At 39.8% G+C, this 19413-nt stretch overlaps 4 protein-coding genes across 7 annotated transcripts; all 4 read right to left on the reverse strand.

Moving 5' to 3' along the window:
• Nucleotides 1–6: 6 nt before the first annotated feature.
• On the reverse strand, nt 7–2314 carry LOC142893447 (uncharacterized). 2 transcript variants are annotated; one of them, XM_076034022.1, is made up of 5 exons: nt 2177–2314; nt 1359–2039; nt 1157–1273; nt 1028–1071; nt 7–923 (listed from the first exon to the last, which is right to left on the reverse strand). In XM_076034022.1, exons 1-5 carry the CDS (start codon nt 2238–2240, stop codon nt 804–806), a joined length of 1026 nt encoding a protein of 341 aa, XP_075890137.1. In that variant the 5' UTR covers nt 2241–2314; the 3' UTR covers nt 7–803. The 2 variants fall into 2 exon arrangements, with proteins under 2 accessions (XP_075890137.1, XP_075890138.1); XM_076034023.1 differs by having other exon boundaries at nt 8–920.
• Nucleotides 2315–7920: 5606 nt separating this feature from the next.
• Nucleotides 7921–10162, reverse strand: LOC142893441 (titin-like). 2 transcript variants are annotated; one of them, XM_076034011.1, is made up of 5 exons: nt 9893–10162; nt 9037–9723; nt 8487–8612; nt 8364–8407; nt 7921–8173 (listed from the first exon to the last, which is right to left on the reverse strand). In XM_076034011.1, exons 1-5 carry the CDS (start codon nt 9954–9956, stop codon nt 8054–8056), a joined length of 1041 nt encoding a protein of 346 aa, XP_075890126.1. In that variant the 5' UTR covers nt 9957–10162; the 3' UTR covers nt 7921–8053. The 2 variants fall into 2 exon arrangements, with proteins under 2 accessions (XP_075890126.1, XP_075890125.1); XM_076034010.1 differs by having other exon boundaries at nt 8487–8627; nt 9893–10160.
• Nucleotides 10163–11751: 1589 nt separating this feature from the next.
• On the reverse strand, nt 11752–13081 carry LOC142893454 (uncharacterized). Its single transcript, XM_076034032.1, has 4 exons — nt 12431–13081; nt 12217–12342; nt 12110–12147; nt 11752–12021 (listed from the first exon to the last, which is right to left on the reverse strand). The coding sequence occupies exons 1-4, from the start codon at nt 12948–12950 to the stop codon at nt 11965–11967; spliced, it is 741 nt and encodes a 246-aa protein (XP_075890147.1). The 5' UTR covers nt 12951–13081; the 3' UTR covers nt 11752–11964.
• Nucleotides 13082–14605: 1524 nt separating this feature from the next.
• Nucleotides 14606–16497, reverse strand: LOC142893443 (uncharacterized). Of its 2 annotated transcripts, none has more exons than XM_076034016.1 (5): nt 16328–16497; nt 15508–16206; nt 15317–15430; nt 15188–15234; nt 14606–15094 (listed from the first exon to the last, which is right to left on the reverse strand). In XM_076034016.1, the coding sequence occupies exons 1-5, from the start codon at nt 16383–16385 to the stop codon at nt 14972–14974; spliced, it is 1041 nt and encodes a 346-aa protein (XP_075890131.1). In that variant the 5' UTR covers nt 16386–16497; the 3' UTR covers nt 14606–14971. The 2 variants fall into 2 exon arrangements, with proteins under 2 accessions (XP_075890131.1, XP_075890132.1); XM_076034017.1 differs by having other exon boundaries at nt 14607–15091.
• Nucleotides 16498–19413: the final 2916 nt, after the last annotated feature.

Raw genomic sequence — 19413 nt, forward strand, 5'->3', positions numbered from 1 at the left:
GTGCGGCCATGATGGCCACACTGATCAGCAGCTCACTTCCAGTGCTGTGCATGCACATTTGTACACTTGTATTCAGACACAACTCACACACAATTGTTTATTTTATTATTGATGTTTCCCTTTATTTTGCATTATTTATTTGTAGGTTAGGTTATTTATCTTTTTTATTTTCTTTATTATTAATCTTTGTTAAATCTTTTGTTCATGCCACAGTATTGTATTTTTTGCAGTTACTCTGCATCCCTCTCCCTAAGCCTCCCACTTCTACTTTCCCTTTCACTTCCTGTATCCATGGAAGACAAAAAAAATAACAAAAAACTTAGCAAACACACAAACAACACAGTCTGCTTAATGGGTATGATGTTCGATCTGTTTTTTAAAGGTTAACTGAAATGTTTCTAATTCCTTCTCTAATCTAATCTTCATCTTTTGCTCTCATTCAAAAGAGAATACAGTTCCAAAAAAGTTTCCATTTTCAGTCCTCTGTGTTTTGCCAAACATTAAACTGTCAAAATCAAATCACCGGCACATCAGGCTGAGTTTATCCAGTCTACCAGAACATAATGATAGTCAATAATTGAAGGCTATGCAGGAAAGGAATGAAAGTGGGGGTTAGTTTTCAATCTAAGCACCAGAATGTGGGATATTGCATTGACAAGCCTGAAAAAACAAAACAAAAACAAAAAAACAAAGCAGTTTAAAGTAAAACCAAAGTTTTGCCAGACAAGGCCACAATAGCATTTGTGCATTTCTGACAGAGCATAGTCCGACTTGTGGTTTATAAGACCAAAAATTAACCTTCTCTACAGATCCGCCAGGGAATACACACATGTTTCCTCTTCACTGATGCCTCCTTCACTTCTGCTTGGGACATTGAAATTTGAAGGCTCATGATAGATGGCACCGGTGCCTTGTAGGCCCTGCTGACAGCATATATGAAAGCAGACGTACACAATGTGAATAACACTGAGAAAAGGAAAATATCTTCCTGTACTTCAAGTGAGATGTCTTCAATGCTTATAATCACCATTGTATTTTCAGGAGACATAGCTGAATGTCCTGCCAGAGACTCTGTTGAACATAAAGTAAGTTTGTTTCAAAAGCCAAATTCAAGGTATATAAGGTATCAGATTCAAAGTGGGACGAGTGGCTGTACCTGAGCGAAAGTTTCTCTTCGTCTTGTACAATGAGAAGGTCAACCACACAATAACCATGGAGGTGAATGTCAAAGCCAAAGTCAAAGTGTAGACCAGGAATAAAATGTCTTCATTTTCTAGAGAGACACACCAGCACCTGTTTAATATGGGGTAAAAAAAAAAAAAAAGGGCAAAAAAAGCTGGAAATAACCATTTACTTACTTTTGACGTATATCCTGGTCCTTTCACCAAACATTATGCGTCCACATGCAACAACAGCGCAGTAGTAGGTCCCAGCATGAGAAAGATTCCAACTCTCCATAGGCAGATTGTACTCACAAGTTGGTGTCTGTGTTTTGGGTTCCCCCAGACACTGGTCATTGCTGCCTCCCTGGGTGTAAATGAGTCCTGGATGAGATCCTCCAGAGTCTCTGAACCAGTAAACACTGTGTTCTCCACTACAGGTCAAATTTTCTATTGTACAGTTTAGAGTCTCAGGTTCTCCTGACTGGATGGTCTCTGATTCATAAATTGAAGCGGAGATGCTGAAAGCTGAACCCTTCACAGTGAGCGTTGTGCCCTCGCAGAACTCAGAGGTATGCATTTTAACTGCTAGACAGTAGTAGGTAGCAGAGTCGGAAATTTTCAAATTTGAAATCTTCAACTGATAGTTGGACTGTTTTACATCCATTGAGAACCGTGGATTGTTGAATTCTTCACTGAAGGTGCCTTTATCATTCAGACTGAAGCATTTAGTCACCAGCTGTGGTAACGGTCCCACTCCTTGCTTGTACCAATAATATTCAACAGCACTGATCCTGGGACAGGAACACGAAAATGTGACATCTTCACCAACATTGACCAGTTGGAAATGTAATGCTGACGACTTGACCGCTTCATGAGCTGATGGCAGTGTACGGAAAAAAAACAAGGACAAAATTTAATACAGTTACGTAATGATGAACTGTAACATAAGATAACATCTACAAATGCATGCTAGAAACAAACAATTTATCACTGGCAGAAGAAAAATAGCTTACCGATATTCTCTGCAACTAAAAACATGAAGCAGAAAGTATTAAACGCAGAAGTCAGGGGTGTCATTGTTCGTCACAGCCTTTGATAGATGCACTGAATAAGTACTGTATGTGTTCCCCTCACACAAAACTGTGTATGACTGCCAAATCAGATGAAGTGTAGTATTTCTAAACATACTGTTCCTCTTAGCTTAAAACAGAATTAAAACTGAAGTACAACCTGAAACCTGAAGCAAGCCCTCGTGTAAAGTGGATGTGAAATATAGACACTGTTGTCCTCTTCTTGCTAGTTTGAGGCAAGCCAATTTAGTCTAAATACAATTTTCAGTTTTAAAACCATAGTCAGCCGAGAGCCTAAAGATTATTTTTTTAGAGCAGTGTTTTTTTCTTGTTTACATATTTCTTTACATTCAAGGTACTTAGTTAGAACACAGCATCTTTAGCAAAAACCGGCATAAGGCATAATTAAAGTAATTTGACCAATGAATTTGCAGTTTAAGGTCAACTCTTCATTGATCTGCAGTCCATTTTGGGCAATGTTCTCTGTAAAACCTGTATTTTCACTCAAAACTGAACAAATCTGAACAAATATACAAAATATTTGTATAAACCCATCCCAAACTTTTGGGTACAATTACGTGCAGTTCAAGATTCAATAACTTTATTAGTCACATGCTCAAAGGATGTGCAGTGGAATGTAAAAGTGGCAATGCTATTCAGAGATCGTACAAACAGCAAGTAAAGAAAGCAGCAAGAACTAAAGCGACAGTTGGGGGTTTAGATACATAAATTTGTTTGAAGGGCCATATTTTGGCATCAATGCAAGTTGTCTGGCGAAAAAAAAAACAAAAAAACATTATTTTGTACAATAAAGAAGCCAAGCCAGACAAGAGTCATTGTGCTGAATGTCAGGCCAAGAGTAGAGTCTCAATATTAAGAAGGGACATTCAAATGAGTCTGGCGCAACCCTGCCGCTGCGTGCGCCTCGGCGCATTATCTGCCGATTTTCACGTTTGCGTCCCCTCTGTGGATCGGAATCACAGTTTTTGCCGCTATTTACACAGATTTTCTGCCGCAAAAGTCGTGCAATCACTTTGTGGATCTACCCCTTAGTCTGTGGTTTACACACACACACACACACACACTCCTTGCGTCTTTTTCAAAAAAATCACCACCTTCCATTATCCAATGTCCGAACCAAATCTCTTTGGATGTCTCCGGATTCCTCCCAATTTATAGTGTCAATCATTGGCTATCACTGGTTTTAGGTCTTCTTGTATCTATACTATAAGTCTTTTTCTGTTCTGGTGAGTGGCTTTGTGGTTTCTGTCTCACATATGTTTTCGTTTTTTCTTGTTTTGAAGCAACTTCCGTTTTTCCTGATGTGTGTTGTTTCATAAGCAACAAGGATTTTTTTGTAAATGACATTGCATTTATTGTCAGGGTATCATTTGTCCTTTGAATCCATGAGTAACTCTCTGAGTTTGATGTGAGGTTTTGCCTATTTGTAAATTAAGTACTTTTTCGATGTGCAATAAATGCGTTCTGGGGTTCCTATGATGTTCGGGAGAGTGACGCAAGCCCAGGTGTTTGCTGTGGTTTTTCTTTTTGTTGTTCCCCCTCCTATGCACTTGTAGTCTTTGTCACATATGGTTTAAGCAGAAAAAAAAATCATTCACATTTGCGGGGTACGATGGTCTGACAAAACTACCGACCCCCCATTAAGATAATGCTCGAGATAAGTGGAGGAACAGTGTTTTCCTCTCCCCATGCTGCCACTGGATTCCTCTACAACTAGATTCCACTACATTCTACTACAACTAGACAGCTGCAGGCTAAGAACGTGCATGACATCGTTTGGCACTGTTTAAAGCAGTTGCCTTTTGTCATAGCAAGTGCACCGGAGACGCCGTTGGAGACTCAAGACGGACAAGGAGGCATGGCAGTCTTCATGAATGACATCCTAGTCGATAGGACCTCAATGATTGGGACGTCAAGACTGAAAAAAGACTGACAAGAAAGAAAAAACAAGAAAGTGTGTTGACAGTTTAGGTCAACAGGCACGACAAACAACAAATGACACCCAAGCCTGGAGTCAGGGAACAGGTGAATTACGCTGATAATGTTAACTATTCTTTTTTTTTTCCATTTTATTTATTAATTCCCTTCATGAAGGTGGGCAACATGATTTGTACATACAAACTGCTTCAAATGTGAAATAAAGAAAAACAACAATGTAGGTGTGTCATGTAAGCATGAGACAAAAGTGCTAGATGAACCCATAAATTGTCTTCAGAGCTGAAAATTTTTCTTTATGTGTCATGTGAAAAGTGTAGCGAGGGTTAAACACTTTCATTGTCTCAGCCAGACTGCCAGCACGAAAAACATTCTACATCCGCATTCACAGAATGCTTGCAGTCGTGCAATGAGACATTTTAAGGTGTTTATACTCTTGCATTTAAATTTAAGTTGAGCAGAAACTGAAAAGGTTTGTGTAAGGCTGAAACTGGATGTGTGATAATGAGCCTAGGTTGCAAAGGGTTGTTTTCTTCAGTCTTGCTCAGACCACACTGAGCTGTTGCTTCCTGGAAAGTTATTTGTGTCACACTCTGCCCTCAGACCACGTCGCACTCTCTCCCTGAGGGGGTCTAACAGCCTTTATCAGTTTATTGCATGTCAGAAAGTTTCAAATCGCTTCCAGAAGAAGCTCGGAGGCACAGAATAAGAGCAAGACAAAAGTCAAATGGTATCAAACACACAGTTAAACACACCACGTGGTCCAGCGCAGTAAACAATGACAACAAAACTAACTTAGCTTCCAGCTGCTCAGTTCTTCAGGTGGTGAATCAACAGAAGAAATCTAAAAGATCAAAAACAAGACTGTTGTATTTTTTAGTAATTTTTAAAAGCAATAATATCAATACATCATTCATGTTACATGAATTTGAGGTCAAGGTTAACTTTTCAACAGCTATTTTGACTGTTATTCTTCTTTAAGCTAAAGGTTAGCTGAAAACGTTTTATTAATGATATAATTAATTATAATCAGTTTTGTGTTTGTTCTGGTTTGGAATAAATAATATAATAAAATAAAATAACAAGTATAGCCTTGAACTTTAACACTTAAAAAAACAAAACAAAACAAGCACAGCATAATGATGAGCACTTTGTCTCACTTGAGAACACTCAGGTTAATTTCCTTCGTTACGACACCCTGTTCTTTAAATTGTGCCTTTGATACTCTTAAGCCTCCCCTGACATTGTTTTTGTGATGTAGGACTTTGTCATTCTTGACATTAGCTATGCTCAGACCACAGTGCCTCTTCCTGTTGAACAACAGAAGAGAGTTTGTCAGCTTCACTCGCAGACCATTTCACAGCCCGTCCTGACAGCCGCCTGTGTAATGTCTGAATCCACCTCCTGCCCTTTTTTGCAGTCAAGTATGACATTGACACAAGCACACATTAAAAATAACTTGATCTGATTTCTTTACCTCACACTAATGCACCATTTCAGATTAATAGGATGACACAGCAGCAGCTCCACCTTCAGCTGCAAACACTCTCGTGGTCACATGCACAACATTTGTCTCCACCTCTCTTGATAATGTGCATTTGTGCTTTCTCCTGGGCTGGGCTTGAAAAGTTAGAGCTGAGTGGTTCAAGCAGTCTGAGTCCTGATTCTGCAAATCAAAGTCACTCTCTGTCACAAACATATAATATACACACTCGATTTGATTTACTGAAATACATATACAGCTAGTGGCAATAAAAAATAAACTAAAGGGCAGCTGTGGCTTAGTAGGTAGCGTGGTTAGGTTGACTAATGATTGAAAGGTTGGCGGTCAATTTCCTTCTTCAGCTATCCACATGTGGCTTTCTAGGCCTTCTCTGAAATCCAACAAAAAAAAATCATCTCAGATGACTGCAAGTTTTTATTTTCTTTCAAAAAATCAAGTTCAAAAAACAGCTCAATATTTGCTGCTGTGTCTTAAATTTCCATAACAAACAGCTAAAATCTGAAAGCTGTTATGTTGGATGATTTGTGTGCCTCCACATGTGGTCTCACTAGAAATCAATGACATGTGACCCAGTTTCTGAAGTGCTCAGTTTTCAATTCCGTGTTACAGCGTGCCTGTTTGTGACCGTCTGGGGAAGATGTGAGTCTTATGACCTTATGACACTATTTAAAGCAGATGAGTTCAGCCATAGACATATTATTTCATTTATTTTTCTCCCTCCCAGCCTAATCAATATACAGTACAAGCAGTATGCAAAGTTTGGGGAGTGGAGGCTTGTCAGAAGTTACTTATTGAATGCTTGAGTGATAAATAGAGGAGTTATTATCAAACAGTTATTGGTAGGGTTGTCCCGATAACATTTTTTGGTCCCAATCCGATCCCGATTTTTTAATGATGAGCAATTCATTCCGATCCAATCTTTTTTCTTTCTTTGAATGATCTGAATTCTTTGGATTCAGACTTTTCTCTTGGTGCATTGCAAAATAAATTGGATTGTTTGCTTCAATTATCAATCCATGTGTGACAGTGGCGGTCCTGTCACTGGGCCTCCAATCGATCATGCTCCCTGGCTACTTGGCCAAAGGGGATATCCCTATTACCCGGGAGTCTGGGGTTCGAAACCTGCCTGGGCCCTCTCTGCCTTGCCACACATGCGTTGCGTTTCCTCACCGTTTGTTTATTTTACAATTTGAAGAACACAGTGAGCATACAATCTTGGTGATGACCTCACTCTTTGCTCAATAAATATAGTGTAGACTTTGTCTAATTGGAGTGTGTGCACAAGACAACCAAGGCTTGACAACCCCATGTTATCGCCTTTTTCATGTTACATGCATTACCACGCAATATTATATATACTCGCTGTTTTCCAGGCCCCCACTCCCACAACATTTTGTTGATTGACGCACGTTATCTGCCGTGTGTGCACCGCGGCATTCGTTAGCTCCTACTACTACTACTACTACTACTACTTAACTAGCGAGCAGCGTTTGGTTTCAAAAACTCTTGTCTCCGTGTAAACGGCCCCTATGTTTGTTAGCACATGTGTGAACAACTGTTTTCTTTGATTAAAATAAACTAAAGATCACACAGAACACGTCTTACTGATGAACACCGTCACTCAATCCTGAGGATTTCCTCAGCTCAGAGCCTCACCCCAAACATTGATGAACTTGTACACAAGATGAGCCAAAGCAGCAAACTCCAAAACAAAGTTCAATGCAACTTTAATGCAGTTTCATTTATGTACTTTTTTTGTCTTGCTATTGAAAGGACAGATTTGATTTTTCTTTGAAAGAAACCCAACATTTTTTGCTGCTTTTTGCCAGTTAAAAGTGTTTACACTTGAAGTTATTGATAGAGCCATAAGAAAATACTGCAACTGATTTTATTTGTTTGTTTATTTATTTAGTTAGCTTAATGATTCATATTCAGGCAATGCCATGAAGCAACGTTGTATAGGCTGTGATAGTTTCAGATTCAACATGTGCAATCATTTTAATTCGTTTTCAATAAACGTTGAACCGGTGCTGCCCTCAATTTGTACCATTTTTTTTTTTAATTTGGCCCTCTGTGTATTTGAGTTTGAAACCCCTGACTTACACAAATAGTGTCACGATATCGTGTTTTGAAAACAAAAAAGTTTTTTTTACAGCAGATGTAACAGATGCCCTTTTCATTGTGAACTGTGCATAAATGGAAAATAAACATACTTGCAAGTGCCAGCTCCAACGGTAGAAACTTTAATATCCTCATTACAACTATATTGCATCAAACAGTATGAAAATATCACGCTGGATGTTTATGCCTGATGCCCACTAAAAATAAGGATTGTCATCTTTGGTGTTGAGAAGGCAAAGTTACAGCTTGACAGCAGAGTACACACATTCAGTGCTTGTGTTGTTTCTTTTCCCTCTTAATCTGCTGATCTTGACATCCTTTAATGCAGCATAATGAAGGTTTTCTTCTCTTCGAGATGGCTGGGAAACAGACAGAGACAATTATAATCAATATAATACATCATGATAATCATGGGCTTTTTTCATTCAAGTTCATAAACCCACATCGCTGTCAGTTTATCACTAATTCTGTTGAAGTGTTTTCATATTCTGAGGGAAAAAACAAAAATTACTTGGTTATTTAAAACATGTTCAAAAATATGCCCCTCACCTCTGCATGTGATGTTGTTGGTGCTGAAGATGTTGCACTGATCTCTGATTTTTGACACAAAGCAAAGGTAATTTAATCCAAAGCAATGTGCACTTAAATATGCTGGGAGTTTTCAAGAGTCACCTGTGTGTGGGCGTCCTCTCTTGAACAACTTGTATACTATGATAGACAGTGAAATGACCAGGACGGTGGCGAAGGACAGAGCTGCACTCAAGATATACACCATGGGGTCAGCTTCTTTGGGAGCAACTGAAGAGGAAGAGACTACACACACACACACACACACACACATATATATATATATATATATATATATATATGTACATATCATTTTAATCAAATCAAGTCTTAAAGATAGTTATGATCACAACAGGGTTTTAGACTTTTTTGGTCTTTTACAAAAAGCATACAGTAAACACATAACTGTCCTTGAATACAGTGTATTCTTCTGTTTTCAGGATTATGTAAATGGTTGTGAGTAGGTTTTGATTCCATTTTACTGTTTGTGGGAGCGACACTTAAGGAAGCTGTGACGCAACTGACCGTTTGGCTTTTTGAGTGTGATATCGGAACATGAGACAACCTATCATTGTCACTTGTCATGTCCAAAACCAAAATACCAAAAAATATATTAGCAAAGAAATAAACAATCTGAATCAAAAGATTAACTTACACTTCTGGTCCAGCTTGGTCCCACTTCCAATCAGTGTCTGTCCACAGGAGAATACTGCACAGTAGTAGGTCCCAGTATGAGAAGCATTCAGTTTCTTCATGGCTAAGCTGTAAACACATTTTTGTGTCTGTGTGCCACTTGTCCTCTGACACTGGTCACTGCTGCCTCTCTGGGTGTGAATGAGTCCTGGATGAGTTTCTCCAGAGTCTCTGAACCAGTAAACACTGTGTTCTCCAGCACAGCCGCTGGTGTGAACTGTGCAGTTGAGAGTCACAGAGTCTCCTGATTGGAAGTTCTCTGATTCTGTCTGGTAGATGAAGGCTGGGATGGTCAAACCTGAACCGTTCACACTGACTATTGTCCCCTCACAGAACTCAATGCCAAGACTATTGCTGCCGAGGCAGTAGTACGTTGCAGAGTCAGAAATTTGTACATTTGAAATCTTCAACTGATAATTAAACTGTTTAAGCTCCCAAGAGAAATGGCTATTCTGAAATCTTTTAGCAAATACATTATAATGACTGTTTCTGATGCATCGAGTCACAAACTCTGGCATCTGCCCCATCCTTTGCTTGAACCAGTAATATGTTAGAGCATTAAAATTGGGACAGGAGCATGGCAATATTACATCTTCACCAGCATTAGCCAGTTGGAAATGTAATGGTGATGGCTTGATCTCTCCACGAGCTGATGAGAATACAGGGAAACAAAACAAGGACACGAGTGAATGCGATCACTATGTGACATTTTCACAGAAATCAACAGATGAACTCTGTGTGACTAAACAGCCGGTGCAAGACTTTGTTTACCTAAGAGATACTCATAATAAATGAATAAAAAAGTGAAAAGAGCTTACCAATATTTCTCACAAATAGACATGTCAAACAAAAAGTAGCAAGCGATAAAATGGGAGGCGTCATGGTGCGTTGGAGGCTTTGATAAATTGTGTGTGTGTGTGTCTGTTCTCTTCACTCAAAACTAAAACTGTTTGTTTGTCTAGCCAATCAGATCAAGCGACCCATTTCTGATCATGTCATGTTTCCTACCAAAGTCTCACTACCTCTTGAGATGACAACAAAAATGACATGAAAAAATGTTTGCATCAAAGCAAATCTAGAACCCAGAGCAAAGGCACAAAGAAAGCAGTTGTGTGTCACCAATGTGTGATCACACAACAAGATGATCATTTCTAGCCTTTGACCTGCGATACCAGTAACTTGTATAATTTGGTTATTGTATAATTTTCAGTACAGGCAGTCTTGCTAATTAATTTAACTATGTAAATTAAAGTAGAGCAATTCAATTTCAAACTTGAGTTTGTTGTCTCCAGCTGATATAGTAAATAAAAGAAAATACTCGGAGATGGTGCAAGGTGGTAAGTTCAAAATGGTCGCACAAACAACGGCAGAACCAGTGGCGGCTGCTGGTGTTTCAAAGAGGGGAGCTCATGTTCGGCCTCAACATACATTTTGTCCATTTATTGTATTTATTTGTCGGCCTATTGTCCATCATTATGTGCACCTTGCTAGCTGCCTTGTTTCCCTGTTGACGATCTAGCCTACAGTATGAATGAACAAACGAGCTATCACAATTATATTAAATTTGAACTATAATACATTTTATTATAAAGATAAATATAAAAATGATTTACTTCTTTTATTTGACTAAAACCAGAACGGTACTGCACTCGAAACTGTTTCGCCATCTGTGTGTATCTCCAGCGAACTGTCAATCAAAAGGGGTTTCAGACTACCCAATCATAATGTGCATCCCAGCGTCCAGGGTCACGCCCTCCTCCATTGACTTCCAGAGAAGCATTTACCCAATGACAGTCTAGTTCAAGGGTTGGCAACCTGCAGATCTTCTACACCTCTGCAGTGGGTCCCTTTAGTGTTGGAAAAAAACAAAAAACAAAAAACGAGAATCTGTTAACATGGAAATACATTTTAGCCATTTTTATGGCCCCGTCTACATGGAGAGGACTTTTTTTTTTAAACTGAGTGTGTTAATTAAAGCATTTGAAAAAAAAAAGAAATTAGGAAATGTACACGGAAACGCTATAAAGTACTTACGCCAGGCCTGTGTGTGGCGCTGTGGTTTTACTCCCTGAAGGCGGAGGCTGGTTTATTTACAGAAGTAGCAGCTGGTGAACATAGCACGGTGGAGACGGCAAAGAACGCTCGCAAAAACACAGTGTGGATAGACTACAAAGTTGAACTTCTGCTTCAAGTTACTTACTTACTATCTCCGCCATCTTTGCATTGTATCCACAAAAGTTTTTGCGCTAACGATACGCAGGTGCAAAAATGCCCAGAAATGCCGCACCCGATGTGTCAGAACGGCAAATTGCGCTGTGGTAATCCTGCCACATTTTGCGACCTAGATCGTCAGATATTATTGCAACGTTGGTGCAAACGTCAATCATCGGACGTTTAATTTCCAACGGAATACTTCATATTTTTTTTGCTGTTAAATAACGTGCACATTGGCTTTCCCACCGAACTCACACCAAGAAAGAGAGAGTTGCAAAAATCCCCTCAGCCTCAGGTCTCCGTCACCTCTTAAAGAGGCAGTACAATGCCCCACAGCTCCAGGTGAATGTTCCCATTAGAGCAAATCTTCACAAGAAAGTACAAATCTCATAATATAGAGTGCGAGAGTTTAATGAAAAAAAAAACAAAACCTCAGTTAGACATCATACACATACGGTCAGAGTGTTTTAACAACATGTTTATTTTTAAACTGAAATTGACACATAACATTTTTTTAAAAACAAATGTTTAAGTACTGAGATTGGTACAGGGTAATGAACATGATCACCCTTTAAAACAGGAAGTTGCTTTTTTTTTTAAGTCATGACTTGCCACAATTATTCTTCACTTGTATAGCTTTGTCAACATATGAGGCAGCTTCCCTAATACCCCTTCTTCATCTTGCTTTTGTTTCCCTCCAAACTGCGGAATTGCTATACAGATGTTCGTCATCCTGGAAATCAGAAACGTCACTTGATATAAAAATTTACACAGATTGAGTGCAATGATAATGGAAACATTGCAGTCATCTTAGTGATTACCATGGCGTCTGCAGCGGCTGACATTCTTCCTGGAGTGTCTGAAAAACAAAGTGAAAGTGTTTCTGCAGTGGCCTGTTCAGTGACTAAACAGTAGGCCTGTCATTTACCTCCACGCAGACAGCTTTCAGTGGCCGTCATCATACACACTAGGAGGGCCAGACAAACACACAGGAGGATGGTGAGTGCTGAAGCTACGCCCAAGATGTACACATGGACCAGAGAGTCTTCATCATCTGTAGTTATTTTGCAGCAGACATGACAGAGCTTTCAGTTTTATCAATGCTACTTTTCTTGTTCTAGCACCATGAGCGAGTGACTCACTTTTGATGTCAATCTTGGGCCCGTCTCCAAACATTATGTGTCCACATGCGACAACAGCGCAGTAGTAGGTCCCAGCATGAGAAAGATTCCAACTCTCCATAGTCAGATTGAACTCACAAGTTGGTGTCTGTGTTTTGGGTTCCCCCAGACACTGGTCATTGCTGCCTCCCTGGGTGTAAATGAGTCCTGGATGAGATCCTCTAGAGTCTCTGAACCAGTAAACACTGTGTTCTCCACTACATGTCACGGTTTCTATTGTACAGTTCAGAGTCTCAGGTTCTCCTGACTGGATGGTCTTTGACTCGTAAACTGAAGTGGAGATGCTGAAAGCTGAACCCTTCACAGTGAGCGTTGTGCCCTCGCAGAACTCAGAGGTACGCATTTTAACTGCTAGACAGTAGTAGGTAGCAGAGTCGGAAATTTTCAAATTTGAAATCTTCAACTGAGGGTTGGACTGTTTTACATCCAGTGAGAACCGTGGATTGTTGAATTCTTCACTGAAGGTTCCTTTATCATTCATCCTGAAGCATTTCGTCACAAGCTGCGGTGACGGTCCCACTCGTTGCTTGTACCAATAATATTCAACTGCAGGGTAGCTGTGACATGAACACGACAATGTGACATCTTCACCAACATTGGCCAGTTGGAAATGTAATGCTGACGACTTGATGGCTTGAGGAAAAGAAATGTAAAAACAGCAACAACAAGGACACAAGTGAATGTGATTGTGGGATAATGAGATGAATACCTTGGATGTACAAACAAACGTGATAATAAATAATACCAAAAAATGAAATAAAAATCTAACTTGACTGAGAGGAAGAAGGGAAATAGCTTAGCGATATTCTCCACAACTAGACACCAGAAGCAAAAAGCAGCAAGTGATAAGTTGGGGGCCGTCATCATTCTTCTTAGGATTTGAATGAAATGAAACTGTGTGTGTTCTTTTAATACAGTAAACTCGGCTTCTGGCCAATTAGATGGTGTCCTATTTCAGCACGCACGTTGTTAGTGCTTCTATGTTAGAACTGTGACTCTTGTGTCGCGGCAACAATGGCAACGTGACTCCAAGACCTGAAACTGGCCGCAGACATATTTTCTACATATAGTTATGTAGAAAATACGTGACTGTGAGACTCAAAGACAGATGTCAAATGTGGTTCGTGGCAAACTAATCTTCATTTTATTCCAAATGCAACACACTAATTTTCCTGAATTTTTAAAGGAATGAGTTGAAATAAAAAAATTCTAACAAACAGGTATGTGGTGGAATTAAACAGCAGTGGTTGTTGTGCTGATCATATGTGTTGTTTACTGATAGATGAGTGATGTATGGTATGTCAACATGCACCCTTTCTAAAAGAAGCCAGTTTATCACAGTCATCTGAACTACATCTGAATAGATTCAGTGGATATAAATGGTCTAAAAAGTCACAGTTGCGTCATCACCATCATCATCATCTGTAATCGTATGGCTGCTGACATTACAGTGATTTCAGTTGTATCAACGTCACATTTACTTGCAACATCTCAATGACACTGTTAGCAAGTGACTCACTTTTTATATTGATTGCGTCTCCAAATGTTATTTTTCCACATGTGACAACAGCACAGTTGTAGGTCTGAGCAAGAGAAAGATTCTGGTGGTTTGTTGGCCAAGTGTGGGTTTACTTTGCTGTACAGTTAGTCCAGCAAATGAAAACAAGATTTATATTTATACTCTGTGATGTGTGACTCCCTACATTGATCTTGCCAGGGAAAAAATGATTGAAAGGTAATGAGATGAAGCTCGTTCATGTTGTCAAAAGCCCCAAATCAAAGAGTAGCGCTGACTGCAGTCTTGGCTGGAGTGATTCTCAGTTACTGAATCCTGTTAAAACCCCAATTTTCAGGCTTGCAAAATGCACAGCTTTGTTTTCTATGAGTGTCCAGCTCAGTGTAGTTAAATATTTTGGAGCAAAGCAGGCACTAACCTCTAGTAAGTCAGGACAAGCTTGTTTCATCACTACATTTAGGACACCTGCTGATTTGTGTGCTGAAATTCACTCTGACGTTGAAATGGACATTGTCAACACACAGAGCTGCTTTGCATACATTTTGCTTTGGATACCCCCCCTCCCCCCACACCTTCCCTCCCAAGTTTTGTTGACTTCAGTTCAGACCTCAGATCATTTCACTCTCTGTGTGATTTGACATTAGACTGAAAACTGCATTAGAATAGGAGGGAGAATGTTGCAAAGAGTAAAGCTGAGATATACCTGAAAAGGTTTAACTACTATGTGGAATGAACAGATTCTCACAAATTAAACATTATTTAGAACGGATGTGATTATTGTTTTGAACATTTACAAAAGACTGCAAGTAACATTAAATTAAGATTAAAATACAATTATTTTGGGGGACACAAACATTCTTTAGTTGAATTTACAGAATTCAGTTATAAAATCTAGTGTTTGTTGTTGGAGATACAAAATCATTTCACAAAACAGAAATCATGGAATTGCTTACATCAGTTTACCTTCATCACAGTAAAAGTAATTTCTACAGGTTTACGCCAGAGTATACACATTCACTGTCCAGGTTGGTCCTTTGTTTCCTTGATCTGCTGGGCTGGTTGAGATGCAAAGCTGCATAGTGCATGTCATCTGCACCGTGGTGGCTCTGCTAACACATTATATGAAAGTATATGCACACAATATAGTTAAAAATGACATTCTGCAAAACTTGATGTGAAATATATTAATAGTCTAAAATCACCATTGTATTTTCAGCAGATGAAGTTGAACATCCTGCCTGAGACTCGACTGAAAGAGAAAATAAGTTTGTTTCAAAGCCAGATTCAGAGTGTAGAAGCTGTTGAATTCAAAGAGTGACCACTGGTCGAACCTGAGTCAAAGTTTCTCTTCATCTTGTACCATGAGAAGATCAAGCAGGCAACAGTTATGAGGGTCAATACCAAAGCTGCACTCAGATAATACACCAAGAGCGAGTCTTCAAATTCTGGAGAGAGACGGACAAAAGCATCGGTTTGATGTAGAATTAAAAATCTGAAAATGATGCTGAAATGATTTACTCACTTTCAATGTCCAACTTGGTCCCGCCTCCAAACAGTATGTGTCCACATGCAGCAACAGCACAATAGTAGGTCCCATCATGAGGAAGATTCAGACTCTCCACAGGCAGATTGTACACACAAGTGTGTGTTTGTGTGTTGCTTCTACCCTCACACTGGTCATTGCTGCCTCCCTGGGTGTAAATGAGTCCTGGATGAGATCCTCCAGAGTCCCTGAACCAGTAAACACTGTGTTCTTCACCACAGCTCCCAGTGTGAACTGTGCAGTTGAGAGTCAGGGAGTCTTTGGGCTGGTTTGTCTTAGATGCTGACTGAAGGATTAAAGGTGGGATGTTTGAAGCTGAACTCCTCACAGTGACAAATATAATGTGATCAAGTTCAATTGTGACATAATCCCATCCTGCACAGAAGTAAAATGCTGAGTCTGACAAGGACAGGTTGGAGATTGTTAAGTGATGTTTGTCAGTTCCAGTGTCCATGCTGAAGCGTGGATTGTTAAATTCCTCATAAAAGGCTCCCTTATTATTAAAGCGATACCAACTGTACATGAGCCTGGACTCCTTCCCCAGACTTTGCTTGTACCATTGCATTCTTGTTGAATCAGGGTCAACAGAGCATTTTAAAGTCAAGTTCTCACCCTCAGTAGCTGAGATGAATGTTTCATCCTGGTGATGAGATGCAGAAAACTGTTTACTCATGTGAGCTGATGTGAAAGAAGAGACAAAACAATTGCATTTTTACATTCAAGACAAATCCAGCAGGGTTTGTACAATCATGAAGTGCGATCAAAAGTACAAGGTGGTTTAACAATGAGCTCAACTCACCCATTCCCCCAACCAACAGAAGTCTAAGACAGAACGCTGAGAGTGGAGATGTCATCATGCCTGAGCATCCGAGTTGACTGGCTGATCCTCTTCATGCTCTCTCCTCTCTTCAAAGACAAGGCTGCATCTGATTGGACGACCTGTGGTGACGCTGAATGCCGGCTTTAGGAAACATTTGAATTCTGCTGCAAGTAATTTATATAAAGATGCAAGCAGAAGATAATACAATCTGATGGTGATAGTGTTGGATGTGTTAGATGCTCCAAAAAATGTTTTTTTTCTTTTCTGGTGCCCTTTGCTTTCAAATTAAGTCAATGCACGGAAACCACAGGGTCTGCTGCACTTTCTGAGATAAAACCAAACAGATCAGGTGGAGATCAGTTGGAATGTTTTAACAGGTACGTTACATGAGCAGACAAATGAAGAGACATTTAAAAGAAACATACAACAAAGAAACAGTGAGACACAACACTGCAGTGAAATAGGAGTGTGTTCACTCCATAGTAGTTGCCCCACTGGTGAATAGAAACTAGGAAGATGTGAACTGAGATGATGCACATCTAGGAGAAGAAAGATGACCAAGTAGCAAGAAGCTGGCATGGAGAAAAAAAAGGTGATGGATCGTGTTGATGTAACACATAGAGTAGAAAATCATAAAATAAAATAAACAAGCAGTATTATGAACTTCTCAGAGCGACAAAGGCTGTATTGTAAAAGCTGTGAATAAAATATATTTTCATATCACCTGCATTATTGTTGGATGGATGTATAAAGTATTAAGATAATGATTTTTTCACTTGCCAAGAAAAGTGGTTTGTCACATGTGGGACAAAATTCAGTAAACATTTTGGAATAATACAATAATCAGGACTGGATTAAGAATTCAGACGCCCCTGGGCCAGACTCTTGGACAGGCCCCCCCACACACGCACACACACAGAAACAGCTGTTCTCCGGAAGCTGCATCAACACATCAAATGGCTTATGATGCACAAGTGTGGGCTTATATGTTGGAAACTCGTGTATGTCCACAGGATTCACACTGACTGGCGACATCTTATTTGAATATTTTTAGATAAATTCATCACAAGACTCTCGGGACGTGATGGTGCTTCTCACCTTTATACCGGTAGATACATGTGCGTTCATGTGATGTCGAAATAATCGGGAAAACGACTTTCCGACTGGGTTATATTTCATGGCTGATCTGATCTGTTGCCTCTGCTACCTGGTGTCTCACACCTGATTTATTTGTTTGGAAAATTAAAGAAAATACTAGTGTTCATGTTTTCCCACATTACAACTTTAGAGCACACGAACGCAACAAAGTTGGAAGAACGCCTTGCCAAGAAGAACTCGGATTTCCAACACCACATGAACGCAGCATACGTGACAAAAAAGAACGCTGCCGTAGCCCGGAGGCCCCAGCGAGCCCGGTTCATGATCCGGGCTTGACAATAATAACAATGTATTTTACCATTTAAAGAGCACTCATTGAAAAACAAGGAAGAACTTTGAAGAAGCTCACTGGTGTCAGAATTGTTTCTGTTGCCATTGAATTGGACAGCAACCTGAACGGTCTTGATGACATCACATTGGCAAGTGAGGGAGCCTGGCTTCATTGGCTCAGTATCTTCAACAGGTGAAAGTTAAGAAATGTCCACATGGGTTGTGCTGGCTGCTCGAAGCCAATGTCGCTACCATCATCAACATTCTGACGGTAATTGTGCTCCTATTTTCTTTCTCTGCCACCATCTCCAAACTCTCCAACTTTTTTTTCCACTACACTGCTCACACTCTTTAAGAGCTTAATCTTTATACCTTGCTGTAGGTTGCCAACCCAGTGCAGCGTTGAAAAGAAGAATGTGCGAGTGAAGTCTGACTGTTATAACAATAAAAAAAAACAGTTTTTAAAAGAGTAAAACACGTTTTTACACAGTGAACTGGGACAGGCACCACCTCTCTCACTACAACTGACCAAAAACACATTTCAAAAGAACACGCCTCAGGGTGAGTCTGAGACTGGGTGCAGGGCAATGAGCATGATCACTCTTAAAAACAGGAAGTGGTTCATTCTTAGTGGTTATGGCTGAAGCTTAGCCACAATTTTCCTTTACTTATATGGGCTCTACTAACACGTGGTATTGACAAAGTATTGAAAAAAAAAATCTCTTAATCTTTGTTACAAACTTTTATTTCCCTCAGTTATCACACAACACTTTTCCGTCACCGTCTATAACTTTTGCCTGCTTATTGCAGGCTTTTCGAACAAATTAGAACAAGCACAAGTGTTAAAAAAAAAAAATTGTCAACTTCAGTTGTGCTCACAGCACAATGTGCTGTAGCTTCCTGTCCAGTCATTTCTGCCTCAGTCAGTCCTCCGGCCATGTCACTCTCTTTATGAGTGAGTTTGACTGCAATCATCAGACCCCAGTGCCTCATAAAGGAACTTACTGTTGGGGAAGGAAACTTCAGGCACAAAGTCCACTGATAACTGAAAATGTATTTATTTACTCATGTATTTGTTGTTATTGTTGTATTTATTGTCCTTGTTTGGTGGGTTGTCTGCATTAAATTTGTGTAGAAAGCACGTGTGACAATCACACCCCCAGAGTTCTCCACCATTTTAAGAATTGCAAGCATTGAAAACTTCAAGTTGCCACTGGGGCCCCACATTGGCAACCCTTCAGATTTTACTGCAGTTGGGTGTATCTGCAACAACCACAAACAAACTAGAACTTGAGACACAGTCCAGAACATTGGACTTGAACTTAAAGCACTCTACACCAGTAAGCCTGAGTTATAGACCAGGAGATGTTAAAACACTTCACCGTCATGACACTTCAGTATTTGGGATTGGATTTAGTTGGGGGGGGGGGTTAAATCACCCAATGATTCCAGAGCTACTGCTGCTCACCACTCCCTCAAGGGATAGATCAAATACGGAGGACAATTTTTTATATTCTTTGGTATGTGACAATCAGTGAGACGGAGACCCAGCCTGAAACAATCCCAGATTTCACTGTGACAGTAGAAGTTGAATTAATTATTAGCAATTAAATCGGCTTCATAGTTGTGGATTCTGG

This window comes from Nelusetta ayraudi, unplaced genomic scaffold (genome assembly GCF_046127955.1).
Source record: "Nelusetta ayraudi isolate G7.1 ecotype Tasmania unplaced genomic scaffold, CSIRO-AGI_Nayr_v1 ptg000042l, whole genome shotgun sequence".
Taxonomy (NCBI): domain Eukaryota; kingdom Metazoa; phylum Chordata; class Actinopteri; order Tetraodontiformes; family Monacanthidae; genus Nelusetta; species Nelusetta ayraudi.